The sequence below is a fragment of the Antrostomus carolinensis genome, unplaced genomic scaffold (assembly GCF_000700745.2).
Source record: "Antrostomus carolinensis isolate BGI_N321 unplaced genomic scaffold, ASM70074v2 scaffold13119, whole genome shotgun sequence".
Lineage (NCBI taxonomy): Eukaryota > Metazoa > Chordata > Aves > Caprimulgiformes > Caprimulgidae > Antrostomus > Antrostomus carolinensis.
This window is the reverse complement of record NW_010338104.1, coordinates 7,588-33,769: the sequence shown is the minus strand read 5'-3', so window position 1 is coordinate 33,769 and position 26,182 is coordinate 7,588. Positions and strand designations below refer to the sequence as shown.

Sequence of the window (26,182 nt, the reverse complement as noted above, 5' to 3'; positions counted from 1 at the left end):
CAAAAAAATTAAGGAGTTCTTCCTTTATTGAACATTCATTAAAGGATAAAATTGTATTTTATTCATGTTATGCACCAATGGTGGGCTTTCCCACTGGTACACAAAACCACAAAGTACTAATCCTTATTTATGCAACAACTGGAGGAAATACTTTCATTATTTTAAGGCTGTCACATTACATTTACAGTAAAATTAAGTTCATAAGCGAGTAAGCATCATTAAGACACTCTTAACAGAAAGGATGCCACTGTTACACAGCTAAAAGCTTAAGAAGTGAGACAGCTACTTCCCCCTGTCCCTGCCAATGGTGAGATAGTAAGAGTTTTTCCAGCTTAAAGACAAACAAAAAAACTCCCCCTGTCCCTGCCAATGGTGAGATAGTAACAGTTTTTCCAGCTTAAAGACAAACAAATAAAAAAAACAATTTTAAGTCCTCTTTCAATTATGGGTATATTTTAGAAATTTGGGGGGTTTAGTCTATTAGAAGAAACTATGTAGCTTTCTTGCAAGCTCAGTCAGTGACAATGACTATTTTGCATTACACAAATAAAAGGAATAATATTTTAAATTAACAAAGATTCAGGGATACTGGAAACATACCAAGGGAAAAATGCTAGAATTTATCACCTCCAAATATGTATGAGATATGAAACACAAGTAAAAGCATGGATTTCAAAGCAGTTCAGTTTACTCAAGATGGCAAACTACCACAGGAAGCTGAACACTGTTCCAACACATTTTCCTGAAGTTTGTCCTAAGCCTGGGTCTACTTAAGTATTTTGCACCTTACAACATCCCATCAAAGAGCAAGGCTGAAATATTTTGTTTGCTACCTGAATGGCTTGATATTTAAACACTGAAGTGCCCAGGTTCTCATGACATGCTTTAACCAAAAATGACAGATGCACAAAACAAACTGCATATAGAAAACCAACAACTTACTCCACTATTGTATCTCGGTCTGCTATATCACCAAGAACCATACGTTGTATTATACTGTTGTGTTCCTCCTCAGACAGATTTTTATATGACACAAGAGGAATATTGTACTTTGTTGCAGGAGATGGGTCAACTCCTTGGAGCCATGCATGATTTTCAATCTCTTCCAAAGATGCCCTTCGCTTCGGGTCTCTCTGCAACATCCGTGTAATTAGACTGTGAATAAAAAATAAATCTAAACAGAATGCACTCATGTATTTAAAAAGCAGCCACTGAAATGAGAAACATTAGGAAGAAATTTTCTGTTGTTGGTCCACATAGATCTTCAGAAGTCTCTACACTAAACAACGTGATGGGAAGTCATTTATTCTCAAAGATATTCCAAATATTGCTGAACTGAAACAATTTACTCGTTAAAACTATTAATATCACAAACACTGCAGTTTTCATTTACTGTGCTTGGATTCTGAACATGATTTTTCTGGTTTGTTTGTTTTTAATAGGTCTTATAGGGCAACTGTCAAAGATGGCCTACAGGCTGGTCTGTAAAGTAACAGGAATATAATTCTCTATTATTGCTGTTGTCAACAATAATATGGAATGGCAAGATAAGTAGAAATATTTTATTCTGAAGTAGCTATCAGACATTTGATTCTTCAGTATCCCTGAAAGAACAGTGATCTGTTGTATCCATGGGGAGGGGGGGGGGAACACCCCACAAAACCAAACAGTCTCTGGGATGATGCAGTTACAAACCTACTAATAGGTTGATACGGAGTGTTTACAAGTGCTGGAAAGGAAATGCATGAATTCCCCAAATAAACAGAGAAAGAAGACTTGATTAGCACAGCACATCTTAGTTCACTTACTACACGTGCAAAATCCTTGGGGGAGGTATTTTTGGCTTTGCACAACAAACAGAACATGGATATACACTTTTGGTGCCAAGGTTTCAAATAAACTTTATTGCTCCAACATGTGGAATCACAGTTCAGCAGTTCTCCCATAATACTTTCGATGGCACTAACTATACTACACCACACAACTTCAAACTGCAAGGCCACACACAAAACACAAATGTAATCTTTTTTTTTTTTTTTTTAGTGTGAGATGACATATGGAATTAAAAATGAAGGTTAATTCAGACTTCTTAAAACTCTACTGTAAAAAAATGTCACACATATACTTAGTAGCTGTGGTCTCTGCCTTTACCAAAAGGAAAGGCGAGGTGAGACATGGGAACCTTGAATTTCTCTGCTTTTGTTAACACTATGACAGAAAGGGAACAAGCTATATACTTCATTTGACTTTTTTTAAACTACACCTGTAGTAAAACCACAAAAATATACCACATGTGCCTCCTGCTTTAAGCTTGTTTCTGCATCACAAACCACCAAGAATGCTTTTACTCCAAGCAGGAAGTTTAAATACTCCCAAAGCCTTTTCCTTAAGAAAACCTAACCTATGGAGGACTTGGGTAACTGATCATACATTGTTGATGCATTGCACAGAGAAAGCGGATCTACTTGGGCCTTTCAGCAAATTAACATTAGCCAATATATTAAGCAAAAGGCTGGAAAAAAATAAGTGTCCTGGCCTCAGCAGAGCATGCAGCATCTCAAGAGATTTATTCAATGGAATTCACTGATAAGAGCTCTTTTTTAAAACCTCTTCCTGTACTGTGTTTTAAACCTCTTCCTGTACGTAAAGCTCTTCAAGCTGTTGAGAGCACTCATGGCAGCTTTTTTATGTTACTGGAAATGCGAGACACTAATAACAAGACACGAAAACCAGCTACAGCGTCATGCTATGCATTAGATTCCTGGACCACACAGATGATAGGTGAAGACAGGAATGGTCGTTATGAGCACAGCTGTAACAAATTTCCTCCTGTGTCAAACAGCAGAATCCTAGATGCTGCTTTGTTTTTACCTCTGGACCAAATGCATTTTCAAGCATTTATAAAAGCATCTGGACTTTCATACTGAAAATTAAAAGATACTCTATTGCAGATTCAAGAACCCAGCCAAACATTATAAAATAGTTTAAGTGATGTAACTGGGATATGTATTAAAAGGACTGAAGAAGTCATTAACCAGTAGAGAAATTCAGGAAATACTGGAACATATGAAAAAAAACCCCCAAAACCTGCAGCGAACAACTGCAGAAAAACAACACATCAAAATGAGTCATGACTCCCAAATGGCATATGGTATTTGCAGACAGAATATTTTTCTCCCTTGATTGCCTAGAATGTTGATTTGGAGTTGCAATTTCAGTAGGAGATGAGCAAAACTTGCTGTGATATTCTCAGGTTTTGACAACTTGTATTTTGAACAGAAATCTATGGGTATCATTACTTTTTTAAACCCTGCCACAAAGTACTCTCAGCAACACCTTGTAATTTGTCCTGCAAGAGTGATGGCCGAAGCCAGTCCATGGTAAGCAGCTTCTTCATTTATAAAATGCATTACAACTGAGACACATAAAAGCAAGTTACATTGTGTAAAATCAAACTGAAGTTTCACACAAGTGTGGGGAAAAAACCTATTGACCACAAATATCAATGGGATTAATCCTAGTAAGAAGAGACACAAAGAATAAAAAAAATGCAATACTGGTGCCCAAGAAACTACTCAATCAATGTGAAGAAATACTAACTAAGCAAAAGCAGCAGGCATAATATCTTAGTAACAGGCAAGGAATATTCCACACGCTGTTAATATGGTATGAGGAACTCCCAAAGGTAATGAGAATCCAATCCTATGAATACTTCCAAGTTCGTTAGTGCTCTACTTACTCTTTACATTCTTTGGACACATGAGGTGGCACTGTGTATTTGCAGTCCATTATCATAGTCAGAGTTTCACTGTCATTTGCTTCTTGAAATGGTGGTTGTCCACAAACCAACATGAAGAGGATGACCCCCAAACTCCAGATATCTGTAAATACATAGTACATATTTTAAAATAACCATGAGGAAGCAAATGATTACTATCAAAACTTGAGATGCATACTGGGTTTACTACTGCACTCTTGATTATCAGCATTACTTATGGAATTAGCAATTTCACTAATGTACAAAATACAGGAGTTTCATTGTTTGACAGCTTTTATACAATTTTAGAGGGAAAAAAGTATCAGAATTCTTGACTTCAGAGACGCCTAACAGTTTGAGATGCATAACATCTTTGACAGCAGAGTGCTAGATAAAATTGGAGATAATCTGGTCACTCAGAAGACAAGAGTTCATTACCCTTTTCTTCACAGGTAGTCACAGATTAATGAAGAGATTTGTATTCAAAGCACGTTCCTTTTTTAAGTACTAGCATAAATCGTTCTCAGTTTTGTTTGCATGTTACTGTATGAACTAAGAAATTACAAAGTCATTTATTTCACTAAGACTGAACTAGATATGTTTTTCCTTTAGAAGTGTTGCTTTAAAAAATTCTTTGCTACTTCCAATGCTAAATAATAAATTAAATAATTTATGTAAAACTACCTTCTTACACTAGTCATCACAAAGTATGGGGTGTTATTTTTTTAACAATATCCATCAAATGAAACATAATTAACAGAGATCTCTACTACACTCTGGGAGTCTTCTTGTATCCTTCTAATTCCTGCTTGTGTAAAATAAAAAACATTTAACAACTGTTCTTGTTCCCCAGTGAAATGACATACCAAAAGATGAAAAAGAAGCACTTCTGGGCATAAAGCCCTTTAGTTGATTTCTACTTACTGTAAAAGCTAGTATTTAGTTCAAATCTTTATTAGCGTTTGCCTAGAAAAAAAACAATTAACCAGTCTCGCTGCATTCAATACAGCAGGAAGCTTAAATATTGAGAAATATATCACTGCACAAAAATAAGTAACTAACTCCAATATATGTTTAGAGAAAAGGCTATGCTCTTAAACTTCAGCTACAACTCCATGCTCTGGAAATTTTAGTGGCAATTCTGGGTCTTACACCCTAGCGTTTTACAGATCTGTACCCAGTAAAACCAATCAAACTAGCTGAAGTGAGAGAAATTTAGAGGCAGATGCTCCTGAGGGAAGAGGGGAGAGCAGCTGGCAGGGCCCACCAGCTCCGTACTGGAAGGGCTTGCAAGAGGGAACCACATCAAGTTACTTCCCCAACTGCATCTTGCTTTGTGTACCCTACTCAAAATACTTGACATGCATTTAACGCTGAGGGATGGCTACAATTTTATTTAATAATGTAAATCATACACATTCATCCCTAGGCCAATTACTCATTTTGCTAGTTACAACCCATTCTTCATATAGTTTAGCTGACAGAGGAAGAGAAACACTACATGGTAATTTTCTTTAGAGCTCTAATTTGTACTAAGTGTATGCTATTAACTCAGACAATTATTTGATTTCTGTTATGCTTACTAGGGCCTCAGTCCTATAGGTACTGAGCATTTTGAGGCCCATACACCATATCACATATACCTGCAAATTCAATATGTCTATTACCATGTTTAAGATTCAGTAAGTGCCTTCATACTTTGACAGCCAGAAAGCTAATGTTCTGGAATATAGGATTTTTAAACGCCTCACAAGACAGAAAGGTAGTTTCACCTAAGAGGTACCTTTAATTTTGTAAAGCTACTTATATGCCTTTCTCCTGCTGTTTAGTTTGAAAGTGGCCAGGAAGTTTTGGTGTATAATCTATCTCCCACCACACAATAGATTACAAGAACTCATTTTTGCAAGCACATGAGACATGTGAATTTATACATTTCTGTGAACAGTCATCTTTTGGATAGCAATGTCCTTCCTAGATTCTTTAACTTCACCTAAGATCTGTTTTGTGATATGATCCACCCTAGTATTCTGTTCAATACTCTCCCTACAACAAAACAGAATAGAATGTTTCATGTCTCCTTTCAGCATGAAGTATTTTAGGAGAGTCCACATAGCATTCATAATCACAGACAAATTACATTTGCTATAATAAAGCAATATACATCGGCTAAATTTAAGCCGAGAGAAAAATATTAGAGAGGGAAGCAATAAAATTAAACCATAAGTTAAAAATAAGCATATAAAAAGTTTAAACAGAAAGAAAACCACAGTATTCTAAGAAACCAAGCTTAAAACACTAAGACAGTCCTGAAAAAGGGTGGCAATCATGCTAAGACAACAATTAAAGTTCCAGAAAATCATCGTACACGGGAAACTCCAGCAAACCTTGAAGTTTCAACTGCACTGAGTAGATACTGAACTTCTAAGTATTTTCTTTTAGAAGGTGGCCTCCAAATAAATTTTCTATTTCATACACATGGCTTCTTTTCTTGGATATACTTACACTTTTCTGTGGTTCAATTTGGAAGAATTTGTGATGACAGATAATGTTTTGGTTTTCCAAAAGTTATTTAGGTAAACATGTATGTATATTTACTTTATAAAAAGAATTAAAAAACAACCTTTTCAGAACCAGAATCCAACTGATCCTCGAAATGCAAAAAAAATAACTATTGTTTGCTGCAACACAATGTCCAGTTAGATACCAACCTAGCTGTTTTGACAAATAAAACAGTAATTACTGATTAGCCAGTACATAACGGAGAATTTTGCATATTTTTCTTTCACTAGTTACTGTATTTTGCACTCCATATCCATGAGTCTTTCCAGATAAGAGCAGCTGCAAATGGTGAAATTAAACTTTTTTTTAATACAACTGTGAAAAATAGAATACAAACTCTTGTTAATAGTGAAATATCAATCATGCACTGCACTGCTACTGTAGATCATGCATTCTGTGTTACTAAAAAGGCATCATGTACATGCAGAAAAAAGTTTTGTTAGAAAGTAAAAATGGTGCTTAAGACCTTTTGATCTTGTCACATTATCTAGATATTCCTACACTCTCAGCAAATAGCACTAAGGGAGCAACTACTACTACACTAGCCCATTCTTACATACTGCAGGCAGCGCTTCCTATTACCCTTTTGGACAAATGTGCATTTTGTTAGCCTGCCAGCATAGCAGACACTTACTCTGATGTGGCCAAGAAATAAGAATTGTGGCCAAGAAATAAGTGGACAGAAACAATTACACTGCTTTTATTCTCACCGTATTTTTATAGCTGTGGCTGAAAAACAACTTCATTGCATCTGCAGTCATGGCTACTAAAACAATTCAGCTCAGAGTGTCAAGGACACAGCTGAGTAACCTTAGCAGATTTAGAAGTATACTAATAACTAGGAAGCAAGAAAATAGTGTGCCTAAGTAAATCCCATCTACATGTGAAGACTAAAAAGAGAAAAGTCACTGGAAGGCTTAGTGCAGACCTTATCACGTCACACGACAGATGCCATCTTGGGATCATCTTCACAAGAACCCCACTATCATATTATAGCAAGTCTCTCCTCATTTATGGAAGCAGAGCCAAGTGTTTGGATGTCTGTAGATGTATTAAGAGGACACATTCAAGAGTTAACGTCTCGCCCCTTCATTTGCAGTCTCGCAAATCAAGGCGTTGCTCCCTAGTCTATTCTGTGTGCCACGGTTCAACTAAACCAAATCACTTGTTTGCAACTCCACACATCAACTAAAACCAACCAACCAACCTGCTGAATGATGCAACATCTTTAATAAGACTCTTTCTAGTTAACTGCAAGTTGCCACCTTATTAAAGGCAAAGGCACAACAGAAAATGTACACATTGCTACAGCCACATCTAAGAAAAAGAAAAGACTCACAGTTTTTGTGGCCCCCAAAAAGTGACAAAATTCACTTAGTCTTTCAGCAGCTTTTGTCCTACATACCAGTGACCAGATCAGCCTTACAGATCTTGCATCACAGGTGTTTGCAGATGTTTTGGATGCTTTTTTTTTTTGACTGGAAAAGGAGTGTTATGGTCAAGCTCACTCTTAAGTTTTGCCATCCAGCATTTAAGGCAACAATCTATGGGTGTTCGTATTTAAAAAACAAAACAAAACAAAAAACACTCAATGAATCACTACAGTTGTGAATCACAATAATTAGGAAGTGCTGCCAGCAGGTTGAGGGACCTGATCCTTCCCCTCTGCTCAGCCACCCCTGTAGTACTGTGTCTGGTTCTGGGCTCCTCAGTACAAGAGAGAGAGGGACCTACTGGATTGTCCAAAGAAGGGCCATGAAGATGGTGAAGGGACTGGAGTATGTCTCCTATGAGGAAAGGCTGAGAGAGCTGGAACTGTTCAGGCTCAGGAGGGAAACTTATCAACATGTATAGATAGCCAAAGGGAGGGTACCAAAAGGCTGGAGCCAGGCTCTTTCCAGTGGTGCCCAGTGACAGAACCAGAGGCAATGGGCACAAAATGAAATACAGAAGGTTCCCTCTAAATATCAGGAAACATTTTTTTCACCATGAGGGTGACCAGGCCCTGGCACAGGTTGCCCAGAGAGGTTGTGGAGTCTCCTTTCTTGGAGATAATCAGAAGTCATCTGGACACAGACCTGGGCAACTGACTCTAAGTGTTCCTGCTTGAGCAGGACGATTACACCACACGACCTCGTTGGAGTATGCAGCGCCAACAGGAAAACTGTACTTGCTTTTGCCCATCAGAAGCAGCGCGTTGTAGGTGTTTATTCGACAAAAATTAAAGCATGACACAGCACAGTAAGAACTAAAATAATGTTGATAGTGTGAACACACAGAACTTGAATGCTGCATTTAAACCAGTACAGGGTTGTCTCAATTCAGCTATAAAATACAATTATTTGTCACTCCTCACACCAAACACAGTGTAAAAGATGGTAAGCGTGAAGGAAGTGGTAAAAAAAATGCTGACAAAACAGGAAACATTAAACAAATTTTCAAAGTAACTTGAATTGAAATATATAAACTCTGCAAGAACCATGGAAAAATGGAACTGGTATATAAGAAGTGGATTATTCACTGATATTTCAAACTACCACAATTATTCAGACAACAACTGTGTGCGATCCTAAACAAAGTAAGAACAGTAACAACAATATCTTGCCCTTCTCAACCTCCCACAAAATTTCACCTTAGCATTTTTTCTAACACACAAGCCTGGATGAATTAAAAAAAAAAAAAAGTTTACTGGCAGATCTCTGCAGTTGAGTTTCCAGGACAACAGAAATCCCTGCAGATTTTGCATTATAAAGTTTTTATTTTGCATGTTTTGAAGACACTTATAGCTTGACATAGGCAATACTAGCAAAAAGGGGAAATCATCTCCTCTTTGTAAAAAGGATCCATAAACTTCAGGGTTAAAAGTCTTACTTATTTGTAAACACCTCTTCTAAATTTAGGTAGGTGACCTACACTCCCAATACGCAATTAAGTTTGAACATGTTGGTTTGCTTGCCTTCGGTGTAATTTGAAATTCAAGGTTTAAAATCTGAAGTCACCAAAGCAGATTTCCAAAATAATGAGTTAATACCCACATATAATTTTGAAAGATTTAAAAGAACAACAGTTAAATGACTACAGAACATATATAAGAAGTACTGTTTGTACCCGATTTATTAGTTTTCAGCCATTCTATACATGAAAAAAATAAAAAAAAAAATCAAAAACCAATCCTGTACCTGTGCTCTCCACTTTTCTCTACTGGAGATCCATAGCTGCATATTTTTCAGTCAAATTCAGAAAATATACTGCAAAAAGAGCAGTATAAATATACTGTTCACCCATTTAATGTAATAACCATGGTATCTTTTGGAAATCCTTGTTTTCCAGAATAGTGCCAGCTGGTTGAGAAAGGCAAAATTCAAGATCTTTAAACACGGCTGTCTTTGAGAAACTAGTAAAGGAGAATCAGAGATTCCTATCAGAATTGACAGGAATATTCCTAGTAAAGGAGAATCAGCGATTCCTTTCCTATTAATAAGGAGAAAACTCATCTGTCCTCTGGATCCCAAGGAACCTAAGGAATATGGAGATGGTTTGCACTCAACTGATCAAGTGCTTTCATCAACACTTGGCCAGTACATGCTGCTACTGCCAATTTCTGCTTACATACTAGGTGTAGCAAAAGGGGAATCATTGCTTCTGCTGGGGAGGCTACTTCCACCTGCAGAGCAGACAATGGCAGCTTGATCTTTCATTCCTAAAAGCCAAAGAGCATTCTTACCCTATAACAAAAGGGAGTTTCACTCAAACTGAGTGCCTTGACTTGGTCAAAAGCATCAACTTTGACAAGACAGTCGCGTCAACAGATTAGATGTTGGAGCAGCAATGAAATAAGAGCCTGACATCTCATCAAAGCAAGGCTTCTAAAAAGAAGCAACATCTCTTATTAGACCAGCTAATAACTGGGGAAAGGGGGAAGAAAAATAATTCAAAACTTAAAGGAACAGAAGTTTTTCTTTAGATCTCCCCACACTTGTGAAAATAGACTTTGATATACCTTATGTCAACTCAGGGGGAAAATCCTAGCTGAGACAGTTTACTGTTTTCACATTTTATTAGAAGCTGTAGATATATATTTAAAAGCAAAGAAGACAACATCTATTTACATTTTAACCCATTCACTGAAAGGCACTGGTTCACTGAAGGTTTGCACAAGCACCAGAGGTGGGGGGGAAAGGAAACAAAACATAACAAAACACAAAGGAGACTGCAGAACTATATGGGCAGGATCTGCATGCAGAGCAAGACTGCTTTTTTGAGACCTGTTAAATGGGCTGCACCATTAAAAAAATCTCCCCTCAGTTCAGTACAAATACAATTTGACATACAATCCACACAGCAAAGTACTCTGCAGAGATCTGCCTCCCCTCCACCTTCACACTCCTGGCATACCATTGTAAGATAATATATTAGTTATGGTGCTATGTTAATGCTCAAAAAAAATTAGGTTTTAGACAAAACCTTTAGATATTGTAATAAATTTACTACTGGATAGTTTAACCACATAAAGAAGCAGGCTTTGTAAGCAAAACTGCTTGGCTGGGGAAAAATGAGTCAGCATACATTTGTATCTATACTCCCTTATCACAGCTCAGAACTCGGGTGCCAGTGCCAATTTTAGATTTGAGACTCTTAACTGAAGGAGCACAGGGAAGAGCATGGTTACAGAGACTCATTAGGAGAAGAGCAGATTTAAACAATAATGTATTTTTCAAAATTTCAAGTTGTTTACTACTCTTTGTAATAAGCAATTTAAGGCTCTATAGAAACTGCTTATTTCTGCTCTTGCCCCCTCCAAGGGTCATCTAATTTGCTCTCTGCAGAAAACCGATGCAAAAGTCAAATTTAGGCCTGTCATGCTGCATGCATTTAGCATGCTTAAAGGCTGTAAAACTTCGCATGAGTATAGTGAAGGAAGGCACGCTTGTATACGGCAGTGGCCAAAATCAAGGTCTTCCAAAAGCACAGTGAAGATCTCAAGATGCAACTTAATCTTTAAATTTGGTACTAGTAAGCTGAAACTGCCATTGCTGTAACAAGAATAAAGTAAGAGAAATTAGGACTTTTAAAAGCACAACTAGCTAGCTGCAATAGAGAATTTTTTTTTTGTTTTTAAAGCCATTAAATAATGTTCATCAGGAAAGGACTGTTCAAGCAGGATTCCCAGAACCATGACAACCAGGGCTGTGTATACGCAACTTCCTTACATAACATGAAGTCACTGCCATAGAAACCAAGCTCCTATGCTGTGCCTGTCTTAAACACAGGGCAGTCAAACATCTGATGCGTTCCGGTTTGTACACTGCACTAAGCACATCCATATTCACTGCTTAACCACTGAGCTGGGCATCACCATTTCACAGAATCACAGAATGTTAGGGATTGGAAGGGACCTCAAAAGATCATCTAGTCCAATCCCCCATTAGCCATTTATTGCTTTCTAAAGTTCCTGATTTACCCCTAAAATAAGCACTAGGGAGTTCAGAAAGTTATATCGTATGTGACACAGTGGATCCTTATAGCATAAGATTTGCTCAAATTTCTACCATTCCTCAGAAGCCAGACACTTGTCACACTTTATATATGCTATGTGAATTTGTGATTTTAAGCAGCTAAAAATCCATCCTAATTGTGGAACAGACACATTCACATTTAACTACATGAAGCAAATTGAGTTTGTTTATTAAAGTTGTTTATTTCAGACCTTTATGGGAAAAATTTTTTTCTCCCAATTTCAATGTAAAACTGCTTACCAGTTTCCACAGTGTATATTGCTTAGTTTATAAGACTGATCTTTCTACAGACAGTCTGCTTGTAGAGAAGCAGAAGTGATTTGTAATATTGAATAAATTTAGTCAAGTTTTATACATCTCTCATTGGAATGTTTACTGTAACAGCTGAACAGAATAGTTGTCTTGCACTGGAAGCCACTTAATAAGCAAAAAAGAAAATAAATCAACTTTTATGGAGATGACACAAATGTTTACATATTTATTTTGCCACTGCAGAGATATCAGACCGTAGATAAATGAAGGATGGAAATGGACCCTGATTTCCAGCATGAGGGGCAATTACTCTAACCACTATCTTAAGACATTACAGAGAATGTCATCACCATGACTGCTACAACCTTTTCAGAGCAGATTTGTGGAAGAAAGTCCAATCCATAGAAACCTGTTGAAGATAAGTCTTGAAAGACACTCAACACATCAGCACTTCAATATCACGCTGTTCTATGCAGAACTCAATATGAAAATCTAATGCAAAGATCATCAGTATGTCTGTACTCTGGGCTTGTTCAGAGCTAGGCAGCAATGGAGCGATATCTGAAGACTGCTGTTTGGAACTCAGACACAAAACCCCAACATGAACTATTTTATTTGGATAGGAATTTTGGGGTAGAACCTTCATTAAGCTCAGGAGTACATACAGCCTGGTAACTCATGAGGATAACAGTGGTAAGTATGCTTGTTACAAGTTGAAATTTAAGATCCTGACCACAGCATAGGCTATGGAACACAGAACAAACACTCAAATTTATAGCATAGCTTCACATAACTGTCTGAAGAACCAAAACACAGTTTAAGAGTAAAAATTCGAATGACAAGTCAAACACTGCAGAAAATGAGACTTCTATTGAAAACAGTGATGAAAAATTACATACTACAGTATTAAAGGATAAAAGCTGGTATAATACTACTGAATTGTTTGAATGGTGCCTGTTATATTGTCGATACACGCGTGTTTCAAAAGAAGAAAAGTATTTCCATCCCCATATAAGATAAAAACCTTAAATTGTCGTATCCCTTGTATATAAAGTCAGTAGCAAGATAGTATTGAATAATTTTATGTTACCAGTTTCAGCATTTTCATGCATTGCAAGTATTTTTTACACTACCATGTGCACAGACCGCTGGCAAATCTGAAAGATGCTCAAACTGGACCGGTTGTAAAGTTTGAAGAGTACTGATAAAGAATAAGGATTATTCTTTTGTAGATACTTGATTTTTAACTGACTGAACTGTTCTTCCATTCTTTAACCTTTCACGAAAAAGGCTTTGAATAAACCTCTAGTTTTCAGAGATGCCATGGTCTTTTAATTCAGCCTTTTTTTTTTTTTGTCTTGGTAGAATGGAATTTATTTTTCCCTTGCAGAAGGCTGAGGCAGAAATAATTCGCAATCAATGCTAACATTTTCAAAATTAATAGGCAGAACTGGGTTTTCTCCTTGTTTTAAAGCACTACAGATCCAATTAAAATTACTATTAAAACACATAGCAGACAAGACAATTAGGAGAAAACTTCTCCTTCCTTCCCCTAACCCTCCAAAAAAGAGCATAAATAGCAAATGGCATTTTGCAAATTATTTTCATAATTAGCTTATCTGTCTGATGAAACAGTCTGTTCTATATATGTTACTTTATTTAACTAAGACATGATCATCAGTAACTAGTCTTATTTTTGGAAGTGATTCTTATTTTCATTCAGTCTGGCAACTAGTACTTATTTTTGTCTGAAGACAATAGCATGGGTTTTGCTGGTTGCATAAAACTATTCAAATACAAATAGTTGTTCTTTATTTTTTAGGAATTACTGTATCTCAAATTTCAGTAAGGCTATTTTAATAAAAACCCACCACCATTGAAAGGCCTTACTGAACACATGCCACTGCCTTTATTCCAAAATAGTCTGTTTTAATCTGATTCATCAATTCTGCATTTAGAAATGCATTCTTTCTCCTTTGGTTTCTGCTGCTTAGCCACATTTCAGAAGTTACTGAATCTACATTAAAAACGCAAAGAAAACCAACATTTTCTGAGTGAACTGACTTTCCAATACTACTGCTCCAGAATAAAAAAAACCCCAATATAAATTAGTTAAATGCAGAAGGAAGTTTTTCTCTGTATAAAACATGTTCTCAAAATCACTGGACATATCGAAGTCTATACAGCCCATTCAGCTTATATACATGTTTCACTGCAATATTTTTGGTCTTTTTTTAAAAATACAAATACTGAAGACAATTTGCTCCTGGTATCTAAGAAATCTTTCATATTTTCTGACCTATTTATCTTTCCTAAAGGTTTTAGCTGTAAGACATATAATTTGTACTTTATTTATAAAAATTAACATCTTAGTACAGCTTTACACATGAACACAAAACTTGAGCACCTGGTTTATAACTAAGTACTACACCACTGATTTAGGTCCCACCAGATCTGTGTTGTTAAATTAGTCAGTCATGGGCTGAACATAAGTAATCTGAATATTTTCTTGCAAGATAGATGAAATGAAGCTTCCTGACTGTGGACATGTATTTATCATAATGAAATTTTGCTCCATAACAGCAGTTTGAAGTATTATGAAAACAGTTCTCCCATGAACACTCTGAGATGACTAATAAACATGCCTATACTTAAGTTACAGTTTAGCTGTGATTGTAGTAACTGAAGACTATCTTGACAGCTTCTCCTCTGTAGTTTCACTTGGATAAATTCTTTGCTTCACCCAGCAATTTACTGGTGAATGTATTAAAATTTGTCATAAAGTAATCCAGAATGGAACATAAATTATATACCAAGAATATTAGCCAGCACAGATTTACTGAGAAGTCGTCAGGATCACAGACTCCCACCCTTCATTACAGCCCCATCACATCATAACTTCACTTCTGAATACAAGGCTCCAATACCTGTAGCATAACACACTCAATAATTTGAGGCATTAAAAGTATTTTCTTGTTAATAAAGTAATTAGATTGAGCGGGAAAAAAGCAGAATCAAAGGCTAGCATACTACATTTAAAAATGGACGCCTCTTACATTAAAAATAAATTTTACTACCTGCATAGAAATTGCCACAGAACTTAAAAATACATTCTTTGTCAACATGACATGAATATCCTCAAAAATGAAACTTCCTAAAAGTATTCTACAACCCATTCCTTAAATTTGCCCCTTCTAAAAAGGATAAAGAGCTCATTTCTGATATTTCAAATTTGATTTTTTTTTTCAGCAGTGTGAGATACGCAGCACAGAAGGCAGAAAAGCGTGGCCACTAACACAAGTATATAGGAGGAGAAACCAGCACTGAAATACACAAGGACACATCACACATCAGCTCCTTCTGTTGTGCTTCAAAAAGTACGTGAAGCTGGAAAAGTAGAGCAAAATTGTCCTAAAAATGCACTGGCAATGATACTTCATGAATTTCAGTTAAATGAGTTTCTCTCACATGGAAGGTGAAGCAAGCTAGGCTGAGTTGATCTAGCCTAAACTTGCTAACACAAAAGAGGGGCAGGTCCTACCACCTTACCCCAGAATTCGTTCAAGCTGCATGTTCCCTTCACCTCCTTTTTGCCAGCTCTTCCACTCAATGCTAAGGGAACAAATGGCTCTGCTAACCTGGCAGAAGTTAAGCCTCCAGAAAAGTTAAGTTTTCCATCAAGTTAGATGATAAAAACAGTTCATTAAATGTCCAGTCATGCAGCAGAGTGCAGCACATGAGAAGGGGTAGCTCTGCATTGACACAAGCAAAACAGAAGGGGAAGATCTCTTATGCTGGAAGCAGTTAAGTATTACACTCTTTTAGCTTTCTGCACCCTTACACCTTCAAGCTCATTCTATAATATATCTAACTATAAATCTTCTAAAATGTTGCAATACAACATTAAAAAGGGAGATTTTCAAAACAAAACAATCAGTGAAAAGCTTTTGTACGATTTTTTGCTCCTCATTTCTGTCGAGTTTGGCTGTAACGTGATTTTGAGCATACTGAAATTCCAAAATGCTGTCAGGTATGCTAAATGATTCAACATCGCAAACAGTTTGCAAGTATCTTACCAGGTTTTTTGTTTGTTTTTTTTTTTTTTTAACTCAAATCTGTCAAATCTTATATTCAGCATTTTTATAGTGTAAAAGGTTACTGTACATACCCACTGGCCATTATGTTTACATTAGTCATTCACTGAGTGAATAAAGTGCAGAAACATCAAAAATAGCTCCACACAGGCCAGACAGGGTCTTAGCCCTATGCCCAAGCACCAGGTAACACGGCTGAAGCTTTGAAAGACCAAACACACTCCAGCAACACTATATGCGAGTAAGAAGCCCTTACAAATGCTTGATGGAAAACCAAGACTATTTGGGATCATTCCAACAGAGACAAAGTGGGTCTAAAAGCATTATCATCAACTCAGGAAAGGGAAAGGTATGCATGACAGAACCTCTGTCTCCAAAATATATTACTAGATAATGAATACATACATCCAGTACTATCTTACCATAATGTCAGAAGATAACCAGGTCTGAGTTGTGCAAGAAAGCCTGCATCTAACTACTAAAGTAATGAATGTTATCTAAGTGGTTGGAGCCTGCAACTTCCAAGAAGGCAGTAAGTTGATTTGAACTACAAACTGCCAGTTGAATAGCACTGAGCTACAGTAACCATAATATTCTTGTTAGCCATGTCTTATGAGGAACATCTTACCACCATTCTTTTGGTGTTTCTGTGATGACAGACTACAATGCTAAATACCCGTGATATCTACAATGCCATTTGTGTATTGCAGTACTGTTTTAGAGCCTTGTGCTCAACTGTGCTAAACGGACAATCCCCATCTTACAACCTGAATTTGCCCATTTTTCATCCCCAGAAGGATGAATTTACCTTTCAGATGTTTCTATGCATCTAGAAAATCACATACAGAATACTCAAATACAACAATAAAAACCTATCAGAAGTGTCAGTGTCTTCCAGAATTACTGTAGCCTACACAGCACTTAATACTTTGTAGGGATGCCTAGCAGTTCAAATAGAATTTGCTCACCTCTGAAAGAATCAACTGATCTGAAAAACTGTAATTAAACTTTATCACCTAGGAAAGAGGTGATTTCTATTTATTTAATGATCCAATCTCTGTTGATGCTGGAAGAGCAAAAGGAAAAGTATTACCAGAGGCATGCTTTATTCTTCCTCATCTGTAGTTACTCACTTTTGAATACTCCTGAGTTTGCTGGATTATACCACTGCTCTAGACAGAACTCTGATCTAAAATACTATGTCCATTTGATTTACAAAGTAAACTTTATGTGCAGCAACAGCCCTGTCACTTTCCTCTGACTAGAACAGATTTTAATTAAGTGTAAAAAAACCATGGGAAACTACAAGCAACATAACTTCTCATTATCTAACTCACTCAGCTTTTTGAAAAGCCCTGGGAGCATATGATCATTGCCTAATATTCCTCTTGCATCATTTTAACTACAGCCTTGAACACAAAAGGAAATGAGACCTACATTAACTAGTCTCTTTTCAAGTGTGAAAACTTTTAAGTGGCATCACAAAGGGGAGATTAATCCCTAAACTAGCTGAAACAGTTACCTTTTCAAAAAGCAAGCTTTTCCATTATATTTATTAAGCATATAACTTAATGAAAGACTTGGCCTGAATATTTCAGCTTTTTGTAGCAAGAAAATGTGAAGTCTTTTCCTTCATATACTCATTCTAATATTATTCATAAAACATCAGAAAAGACATGTTTGTGGCAAAGGTCTTTGGCAAAAAACCTCCATCATCTATCTTGATCAATTTTTCTTGCACTAGTTTTTGCAAATAAAAACCCCAAATTTGGATAAATTTAAACAGGTGTAGGAGTTTTAAAATATTCTAATGAATGCAAATATACCTTAACATGTACAGAGTATAAGCAGGGCAATGCTTTTTAATTTGGCGTTTTAGTAAATTGAGTTGGTTTTCAAGCGGTCAGATGCCCATGAAGGGGCAGGACCGTATAGTCGCACTGGAGAAAGTATGACCTCCTTTCTCATGAGCAACTAGCTTTTAGATTAGCCCAGCTACAATGTAATTTCATCCTAACTGGCAACCAGTCTTTGCCATTGTCAGTCATTATTCTTGCAATATTAACAGCCCTATTCAGCCACTACCTGAATGAGTTCAAAGCACTTCGCCACTATTTCAGGCTATATATACACCTTGCACATTACTAGCACCAAAATGTAACTGATGTAATTTGTCTTCTTTTGAAAATGTTTCCTAATTTATACATACTTCTAGTCTGCAAGCATGACCTCATCTTAGCATAAAAGTTTATCTTTAAAAGTTAACAGGGTTTGCACAAGCTGCTTCCCAGTTGCATAATTACATAGTTAGTGATAAATTTCCTAAACACATATTCTTTTAAGAGTCTACATTTAAAATGCCATTTGGGGGAAGGAGGGCTTTAAAGAAATCCCTAGTTATTTTTTTCTTCGCCCCCCCCAAATCTTTGCACTTAAAATACACAAATAAGTCATATTTAGAAACCTTGTGTAGTGTATTTTACCTTTTTATCCACAGTTAGAAAAGGAAAATCCAGAGTCTTCAAGGTCATTATCTTATTGGTAACTTGTAGTAAATTTTGATATTTTTATTCTGTAACTATTGTACTGACAGTACTTTAGAGATTTTATAGTGCATCACAAAGTGATGAAAACTGTGCCAGTAAAAAAGTTAGAATACAAGCACTGCAGTCTGTCAACTAGGATAGGAGAAGTTCTAGTATCTGGTAACAGACAGTATACTGGGGAATAAGTAAGCAAAAAACTAACCACTGATGTATATTTAAATATTCTCAGAAATAGAACTTAACTAGCATCCTTAAACATCAGCTAGAATAAATTATTTTTTTCTAGTTTTTCTGCTGTTCGCATCATCCACTCTATATTAGCCAGACCTGCCCCTCTGTGAAGCCATTCAACCATTTCCTTCTAGTACTATTCAGAAGTTCACCTACCTAATTGCTTACAAAGTCCAATAAGAAACATTTTCTGTGATGCCACAATTCTTACACTTATCGTTAAGAGGCCCAAAGTGTGCTTTGTTAACTACATAATTCAATTTGGACCACTTGGTCATAATGTTGCTCCTAATGCCTCCCCGCCCCCCCCCCCAATAAATCCCCATACACCTTCTTTCTTCCAAGCAACTTCAGTCAGGCAGCAATATCAAAACTTCCATTTTTTGATCATCCTCCAAAATTTGCCTGCTACTCTGTTTTTCAATAAAAAAATTCACATAAGGCACTGTACAGAATATTTAACAAACGCACTTTCCCATCTAGATTCGGAGGCCACTGCGGTTACACTCATGTTTCAGGAAATTCAAAATAAAAAGACACAGAAGAATACAGAAGAACTCAGGAGCGATGATCTCCAGTTGGCCACTAGTCAAACCAGAACCAACTCATCTAGAACATTTTACTCCAAACAAAAATAATTTTGTCAAGCATCACTCTAGCATCAACATGGATTTGCGAAACCACAAATATCATAGACATCTAAAACTCCTAATTATAGCACACTTCAGAAAGTACTTTCAAGCCCAGAAAAGCCACAGTACAATACCTATTCAAAGCTAGAATCCATTAAGTGACATTCAAATGTTTAGGCAAAGACTAAGATCACAAAATCACAGAATCACAGAATGTTGGGGATTAGAAGGGACCTCAAAAGATCATCTAGTCCAATCCCCCTGCCAGAGCAGGAACCTAAACGAAATTACACAGGAAGGCATCCAGGCGGGTCTTGAATGTCTCCAGAGAAGGAGACTCCACAACCTCCCTGGGCAGCCTGTTCCAGGGCTCTGTCACCCTCACTGTAAAGAAGTTTCTTCTCATGTTTAAGCGGAACCTTCTGTGTTCCAGCTCACACCCATTGCCCCTTGTCCTACCATTGGGCATCACTGAGAAGAGCCTGGCTCCATCCTCCTGACATTCGCCCTTAACATATTTATAAACATTAATGAGGTCTCCCCTCAGCCTCCTCTTCTCCAAGCTAAAGAGACCCAGCTCCCTCAGCCTTTCCTCATAAGGGAGATGCTCCACTCCATCATCTTGGTGGCTCTATGCTGGACTCTCTCAAGCAGTTCCCTGTCCTTCTTGAACTGTGGGGCCCAGAACTGGACACAATACTCCAGATGTGGCCTCACCAGGGCAGAGTAGAGGGGGAGGAGAACCTCTCTCGACCTACTAACCACACCCCTTCTAATGCACCCCAGGATGCCATTGGCCTTCCTGGCCACAAGGGCACAGTGCTGGCTCATGGTCACCCTGCTGTCCACCTACTAGCTGAAAATATTTTTACCAAAAATAATGCAAGAATTTTAGTTCAGCAGTGTGCAGGAATACCTTGTCAGCATACAAAATTAGCTGATCGCTTACCTCAGGTAAATTAGGAAAAAATTGGACAAGTCAGTCTTAAACTATTGTTACAGCCACTACTATAATCACAGCAAAACAGCTGTGTAGAGAGTCCAAATGGGTGTTATTAAGACAGTAAAAGTATCAGGTACCGGGCACACAAGAACAAGAGGCATGTTAACTACCATAAGCTATTTTTGAAGCATCACTTGGAATTGCATGTACTTAAATTTGTTGGAGAAGCAGATACAAGAAATCTGTATGACTACAGGACACTATTCAGTGACTCTTATCAACATTTACAGATATTTCAAAAAAACCTCTAAATTACTTCTAATAGCATATGCAGCAGACCTAACAGAGAAAGTAAGAGAATTATCTGTAGTAGTCCATCTAGCACACTCCATTTTCCACCTAGAAACACAAAAAAGACTAATTTACATATTACTATTTCTCTTACCTTTTAAACAACTGGGAACTCACACCCTACTTTAAATTCTCAGACAAGAAAAGGAAGAAAAGGGCAAAGAGGGAGTTCAAGCTTTCCTTAATTTCCTGTCTCCTCCTTTGATAGCCAAATTAGTACTTACTAAAAATTGATTCCTACCAACTTGCAGCAGAACATATAAGCAGCCTGGGCTCGCAATGTCATTCTCATCAGGCTAAACGGAGCAAATGAAATCACTCGGTAGTTGGGTGTTTTGGGGGGCAAGGGGGGATGTTAAAAATAAATTAAAAACAGGCACTTTTCTGAAAAGGAGATGAGTCCTCTAACAAAGCAAGTATAAATATACACATTGCATTCACATTATTATTAATAAAGAGTTAATTACAATGTATACAACTGCATCATTTCATATAAAAAGAACTTTTAAGCATTTTTGAGAATGTGTGAGTATCTCCTTCAAACTGAGCTGCTGCAGCATTAACTCATCCAGGTTATAATTTATTTCTTGACAGTTAACTGGCTTCCACATATGGCATTATCTTGAAATTGAAAACAGAGTGGTACAACATCATGGTACTTAAGTTTAGATTACTGGTAGAATTCAAAAAGGACATACCCACTGCTGGTGCATCATATTCATCCCCAAGTAAAATTTCAGGAGCAGAATACGCAAGAGATCCACAACTTGTGGTGAGCTTCTTTCCAGGCTGAAATTTGTTGCTAAAGCCAAAATCAGTCAATTTCACAAGTCCTTGTTTTTCAAAGAAGACCACGTTCTCTGGTTTTAAGTCTCTATGAACTACATGCAGTTTATGGCAGTAGGATATAGCATGAACTATTTGAGCAAAGTATTTTTTTGCCAGATCCTCATTCAGACCTTCTTCATGTTTCATGATGTAATCAAACATATCTCCTCCATCACCTAGCTCTAAGATAAGATAAAGCTTAGTCTGGGTGTCAATCACTTCATACAGCCGTACTATATTGGGATGCTGCACTAGTTTCATGCATCTAACTTCTTGAAAAAGATGTCCAGTGGCTAGAGTGTCCAGTTTGGTCTTGTCAATTACTTTTACTGCTACTTTTTCACCTGTAAAGACATGTCGAGCAAGTTTGACCACAGCAAAATGGCCTCTACCCAAAGTTTTATCCAAGTCATACAATCCTGCAATTTTTCCATCATATCCTCGTTTGAAGCCTGCCATTCTGTTTCAGAAGATGAAATAATATTTAAGTTCCTTGGAAATGTGATCTTTTCATATAAGAGTATCTGATGCAAATAAATAGTCCATTGTCACTGCCAAGCATACCTAAAAATAAAGAGACAAGATTATATATTTGTATAAAGATAAGCAAAATTATTATCCTGTAATTCTCCTAAAGTTACATTGGCACATTATTACAGATTACTTATTAAATTCTTCAGGGGTTTTTGGAAAGGGTTTGATAAGTCATGCTGTGGTAACCAACAAATTTCTGAAGTCACACTATCAAGTATGTTTGAGGGAAGTGAATTTCAACAGTGCAATAAAGAAAATTTATCTGAATCTCAGTGGCTTTCATGTTCTTGAGCTTGAAATCTTGCAAGAAACACTTGAAATCGGTGTTATAAGGACTGTTAAAATTAGCAAAGCTTTGTGAAAGCATTATCAATCAATACTGTAATTACAACAAATGAACAAAGTTTTATAGGCTGAAATGAAACATTTGGGTTGGATGTACTCTTAGTGCTAAATAAAATGTCTTGTTAAATATTTTGACTGGAGTTCTAAAAAACTAGTGATAAAAACTGCATGTAGGCTTCCTATTTTCAGCAGGGAACGAGTCAGGAGAAGGGGAAGAAGTGTGGGAAGGAAGGGGAAAGAACTCCAGAGTTCAGCATATTTGTGCCATACTCCTGCTTACCAGTTAATTTGGCATTTATGCAAAAGGGAGCCAACTAACTTATAAAATATTCATATTCAAAACTGGCTTTGAAGGCCTTATGTACCATTGCCTTTTTTCCCCACACCAAACCTCACAAAAACTTCTTCTGCATCCTTAACTTCGATTAAGGTTTAAGTAAAAATCTGTAGCTATCAAAAAGGTTACCATTTCTCCCACTTTGAGTGCAAAGTAGCCAGAAGTATGAGAATTAGATGGCTTATTGCCAACTCAAATACAGAAAACACAGCTCTTTAGAATATATTTTCAGTTTCAAAACTGAACTTCAAAAAGAAAATATTTGAAGAGGAAGCTGGCAAACAAACAGCCCCTTATATCAGTTATTCTCAAGTCGAAATGCAAGCACTAGACTAAAAACGTTCCTTGCTAAACAAGTTATTTCACAGGCAGTGAAACTAATGAACCTGGTTTCATATGGATTCAATTACAAGGTTGGGGGTCCTAAGAGGATTCTCTGATGTTTAACAAGCTCACCTTACTGCTTTTCTCAGCTGGAGCCATGGCATAACCTCTTCTCTATCCAGCTGTCTATTTCCACAAAGTCCGCGTGAATTCAGTTTGAGACCTCCACCCCTGTAAAATTTGAATTAAATCAATAAACTTCTGAAAAACTTCATAACTTCGACAAAGAACAGGGTAAGTGTAACAGTCATATAAACATTGGGATTTGGGGTTTTGTTTTTCTTTAAAGGTAATAATCAAGCTTTAAAAAAACCAAACAACTTCATTGGGTTTTGTTTTACTGTTCCCTTTCATTCTGCTACTAAGCACTATGCTTCAGATGCTCTTCCATAAGCTGCTTTACTTCATTAGAAGATGCCATCGTATCAAAATTGGGGTTGGCATATCCACTTCCCAACCATCCCATCCTTACTCCAGAAAGTACAAAACTAGATTAGAGCATGCTACATTAAACTAAATGCCCATGTCAAACACTCTCCTACCTGGTAAGTAACCATTAGAAGATGCAGAGGGAAGAACATAGTACAATGTCATACCTAACAATAAATAATGAAATTCTCCTTATCTTTAAGAGATTCAAAAAAACTTATTTACATCAGAGGGCAGTGGCTTTGTGTTGAATAATGCTTGATGGATTCCACCCTACCCCTCCCTGTGAAACCGGCCAGGTGCTTTATTAAAGTATGCAAACTTTTAGTATCAAGAACATCCTTCAACAAGGAGTTTAATAGCTTAACTTTGCGCTGTGAGAAGAACCACTTCTTGTTTGTTTTTAATCTTCTGATAATTTGTGCATCTTCTCATTCACCATCTCTTCCAAAATAAGAACTATCATGCTCTACTTACTTTGCCTCAAGCAACTCACAGTTTTAGCTTCCTCCCTTCCTAGCTTCAGTTCAATCTTGTTCAAGCCCTGGTCTGTCACTCCTCACACAGAGGCTATTCCACAGGCTTCAGCATTATTCCCACCTTTCTCTGCATATTTTCTGGTGTGTTCTATACTACTTTCTTAGGCAAATTCATTGGGTTTGTTTTTTGTTTTTTGTTTTTTTTTAATTGACTACTACTGAGCACTGACATAATGTTTTCATGTAATGCTTTATTATAGTTTTTCAATATTCCATTGTACTGACCTAACCCCCAAAATGCAGGCTAGTGAAAAACAGTCCATGTATACACGTAAACCACCTAATCTTAAACTGTATGAAGCAACAGGGGAGATACTAATCAGCTGTGCTCCACATGGTTGTGCCACTCCAGAGTCTCAATCCTAGAAGGACTGTAAAGATTTTTTAAAAGAACACCTCACACAAACACACTTTATAGAACTGCTGTCTCCACAGCACCCTAATCAGACTCTTTGCTGCTTTGAGCACACAAACTTACTTTTTTAACTGTCACTAGGACATCACTCCTCCTTACAAATCTGTTTTACCCATAATACACCCTATAGTCAATACCTTATGCTAAATGACTTAACAGTTTTAGGATGCTTAAATTTCAAGAAAATGTAAAAGCCCTGTCAAAAAAACCCAAACAAACCAGCGAGTCATTCCTTATGCAACCGAAGTTACCAACAACAAACTCCAGTGCTCAAGTTTTACAGACCATTTCTTTCTTGAATGTTAAGTCAAACCTTAAGACTTACATCTCTATTCACATGAATTCATCACATCTTACAAACTGGCCAGATCATGAAACACCTTTACTCTTTTAGGAGGATAGATGGCCTTAAGAGAGACTTTTTGTTAAGTCTTGGATTTAAAAACAACACCTGCACACAAGACGGAGCTTTCTTAGTGCATGGCAGAACAAAAGTTTTGTTACTGAAAGAGGTAAGGAAGATGGGAGGTAAAAACGCCTCAATCAATTTTGACTTGGCTTTTCTTTCTTAAATTCAAGAAGGTTCCATCCCTGTCAGAGCACAAGCGAGAGGGCAAACCCAGACAGATGCAATATAATGCAACTTGTTTGAATTTAAGTAACTACAACACTCAGCAATAAGGAGAACTTTACACCTAATTATTTTGTTCACTTGGCAGATTCTCAAACATCTTTGTACAAACTCAAGTGATTGATCTTTAAATGACAGAATACATACAAACATCAACCTGTCAACAAAATTACAGCAAAAATCAGTTATGCTTAAGCCATGGAGAAATACATCAGACAGTAATCAACAGGATAAAAGCTTAAAGAAATGGAAGATAAGCTATGCTTACTAATATTGCAGCCCCATTAGCTGAAATAAAATTAATGCAGATTAACAGTTTAACATAAAGTCTCCACAATAACAGACCAACTAACTTTTAATTCTGTGGTTCAAAAACAAATCGTCAGAGATGAAGCTCACACAGCTAAACACAAGGATCTTAGACACACATGATTTGAAGTGAACATACCAAAATCAAGAATTGGTTCACAGTAGCAAATGGGTGCAAAACTGTCCTACTGCACATAGATACAAACCTCGACTACAATTTAAATATGCTACCTGAAGGATCACAGTTGTTATACCAATGTTTTTCAGAGTAGTTTCTTTTTTTCAATTTCTCTCTGGAGTAAGAAAGTAGAAATTTGAAAGTACTCAAGGATCAGCTAAGAGTGCAGTTTCACAAAGTACCAGCTTTCAAGTTGAAGCCTCTTTGTGACCCTTTCTTTGCAGTTGTCTCCTTCATGACATCAGTAAAACTTCCAGATTTAACACACCACACTCCAAAACAAGGTTAGTTTTAATGACAGATCATTTCAGTGACCCAGTTTACAATGTGACCTCTTGAACATTTTTACCAAATAAAGGCACTGCAAACTGC

At 36.9% G+C, this 26,182-nt stretch overlaps 1 protein-coding gene across 1 annotated transcript in view; it reads right to left on the bottom strand.

Annotated features, from left to right (window-relative positions):
• The window catches only part of SNRK (SNF related kinase), a 30,827-nt gene extending 7,347 nt beyond the window's left edge, over nt 1-23,480 (bottom strand). Inside the window, exons 1-4 of the mRNA XM_010175410.1 lie at nt 23,382-23,480; nt 21,580-22,273; nt 3,740-3,881; nt 943-1,155 (exon numbers count right to left, since the gene is read on the bottom strand). Of these exons, the coding sequence (XP_010173712.1) occupies nt 943-1,155; nt 3,740-3,881; nt 21,580-22,168 (944 nt within the window). The 5' untranslated portion in view covers nt 22,169-22,273; nt 23,382-23,480. The remainder of the gene's footprint in view (nt 1-942; nt 1,156-3,739; nt 3,882-21,579; nt 22,274-23,381) is intronic.
• Between the last annotated feature and the right edge of the window lie 2,702 nt (nt 23,481-26,182).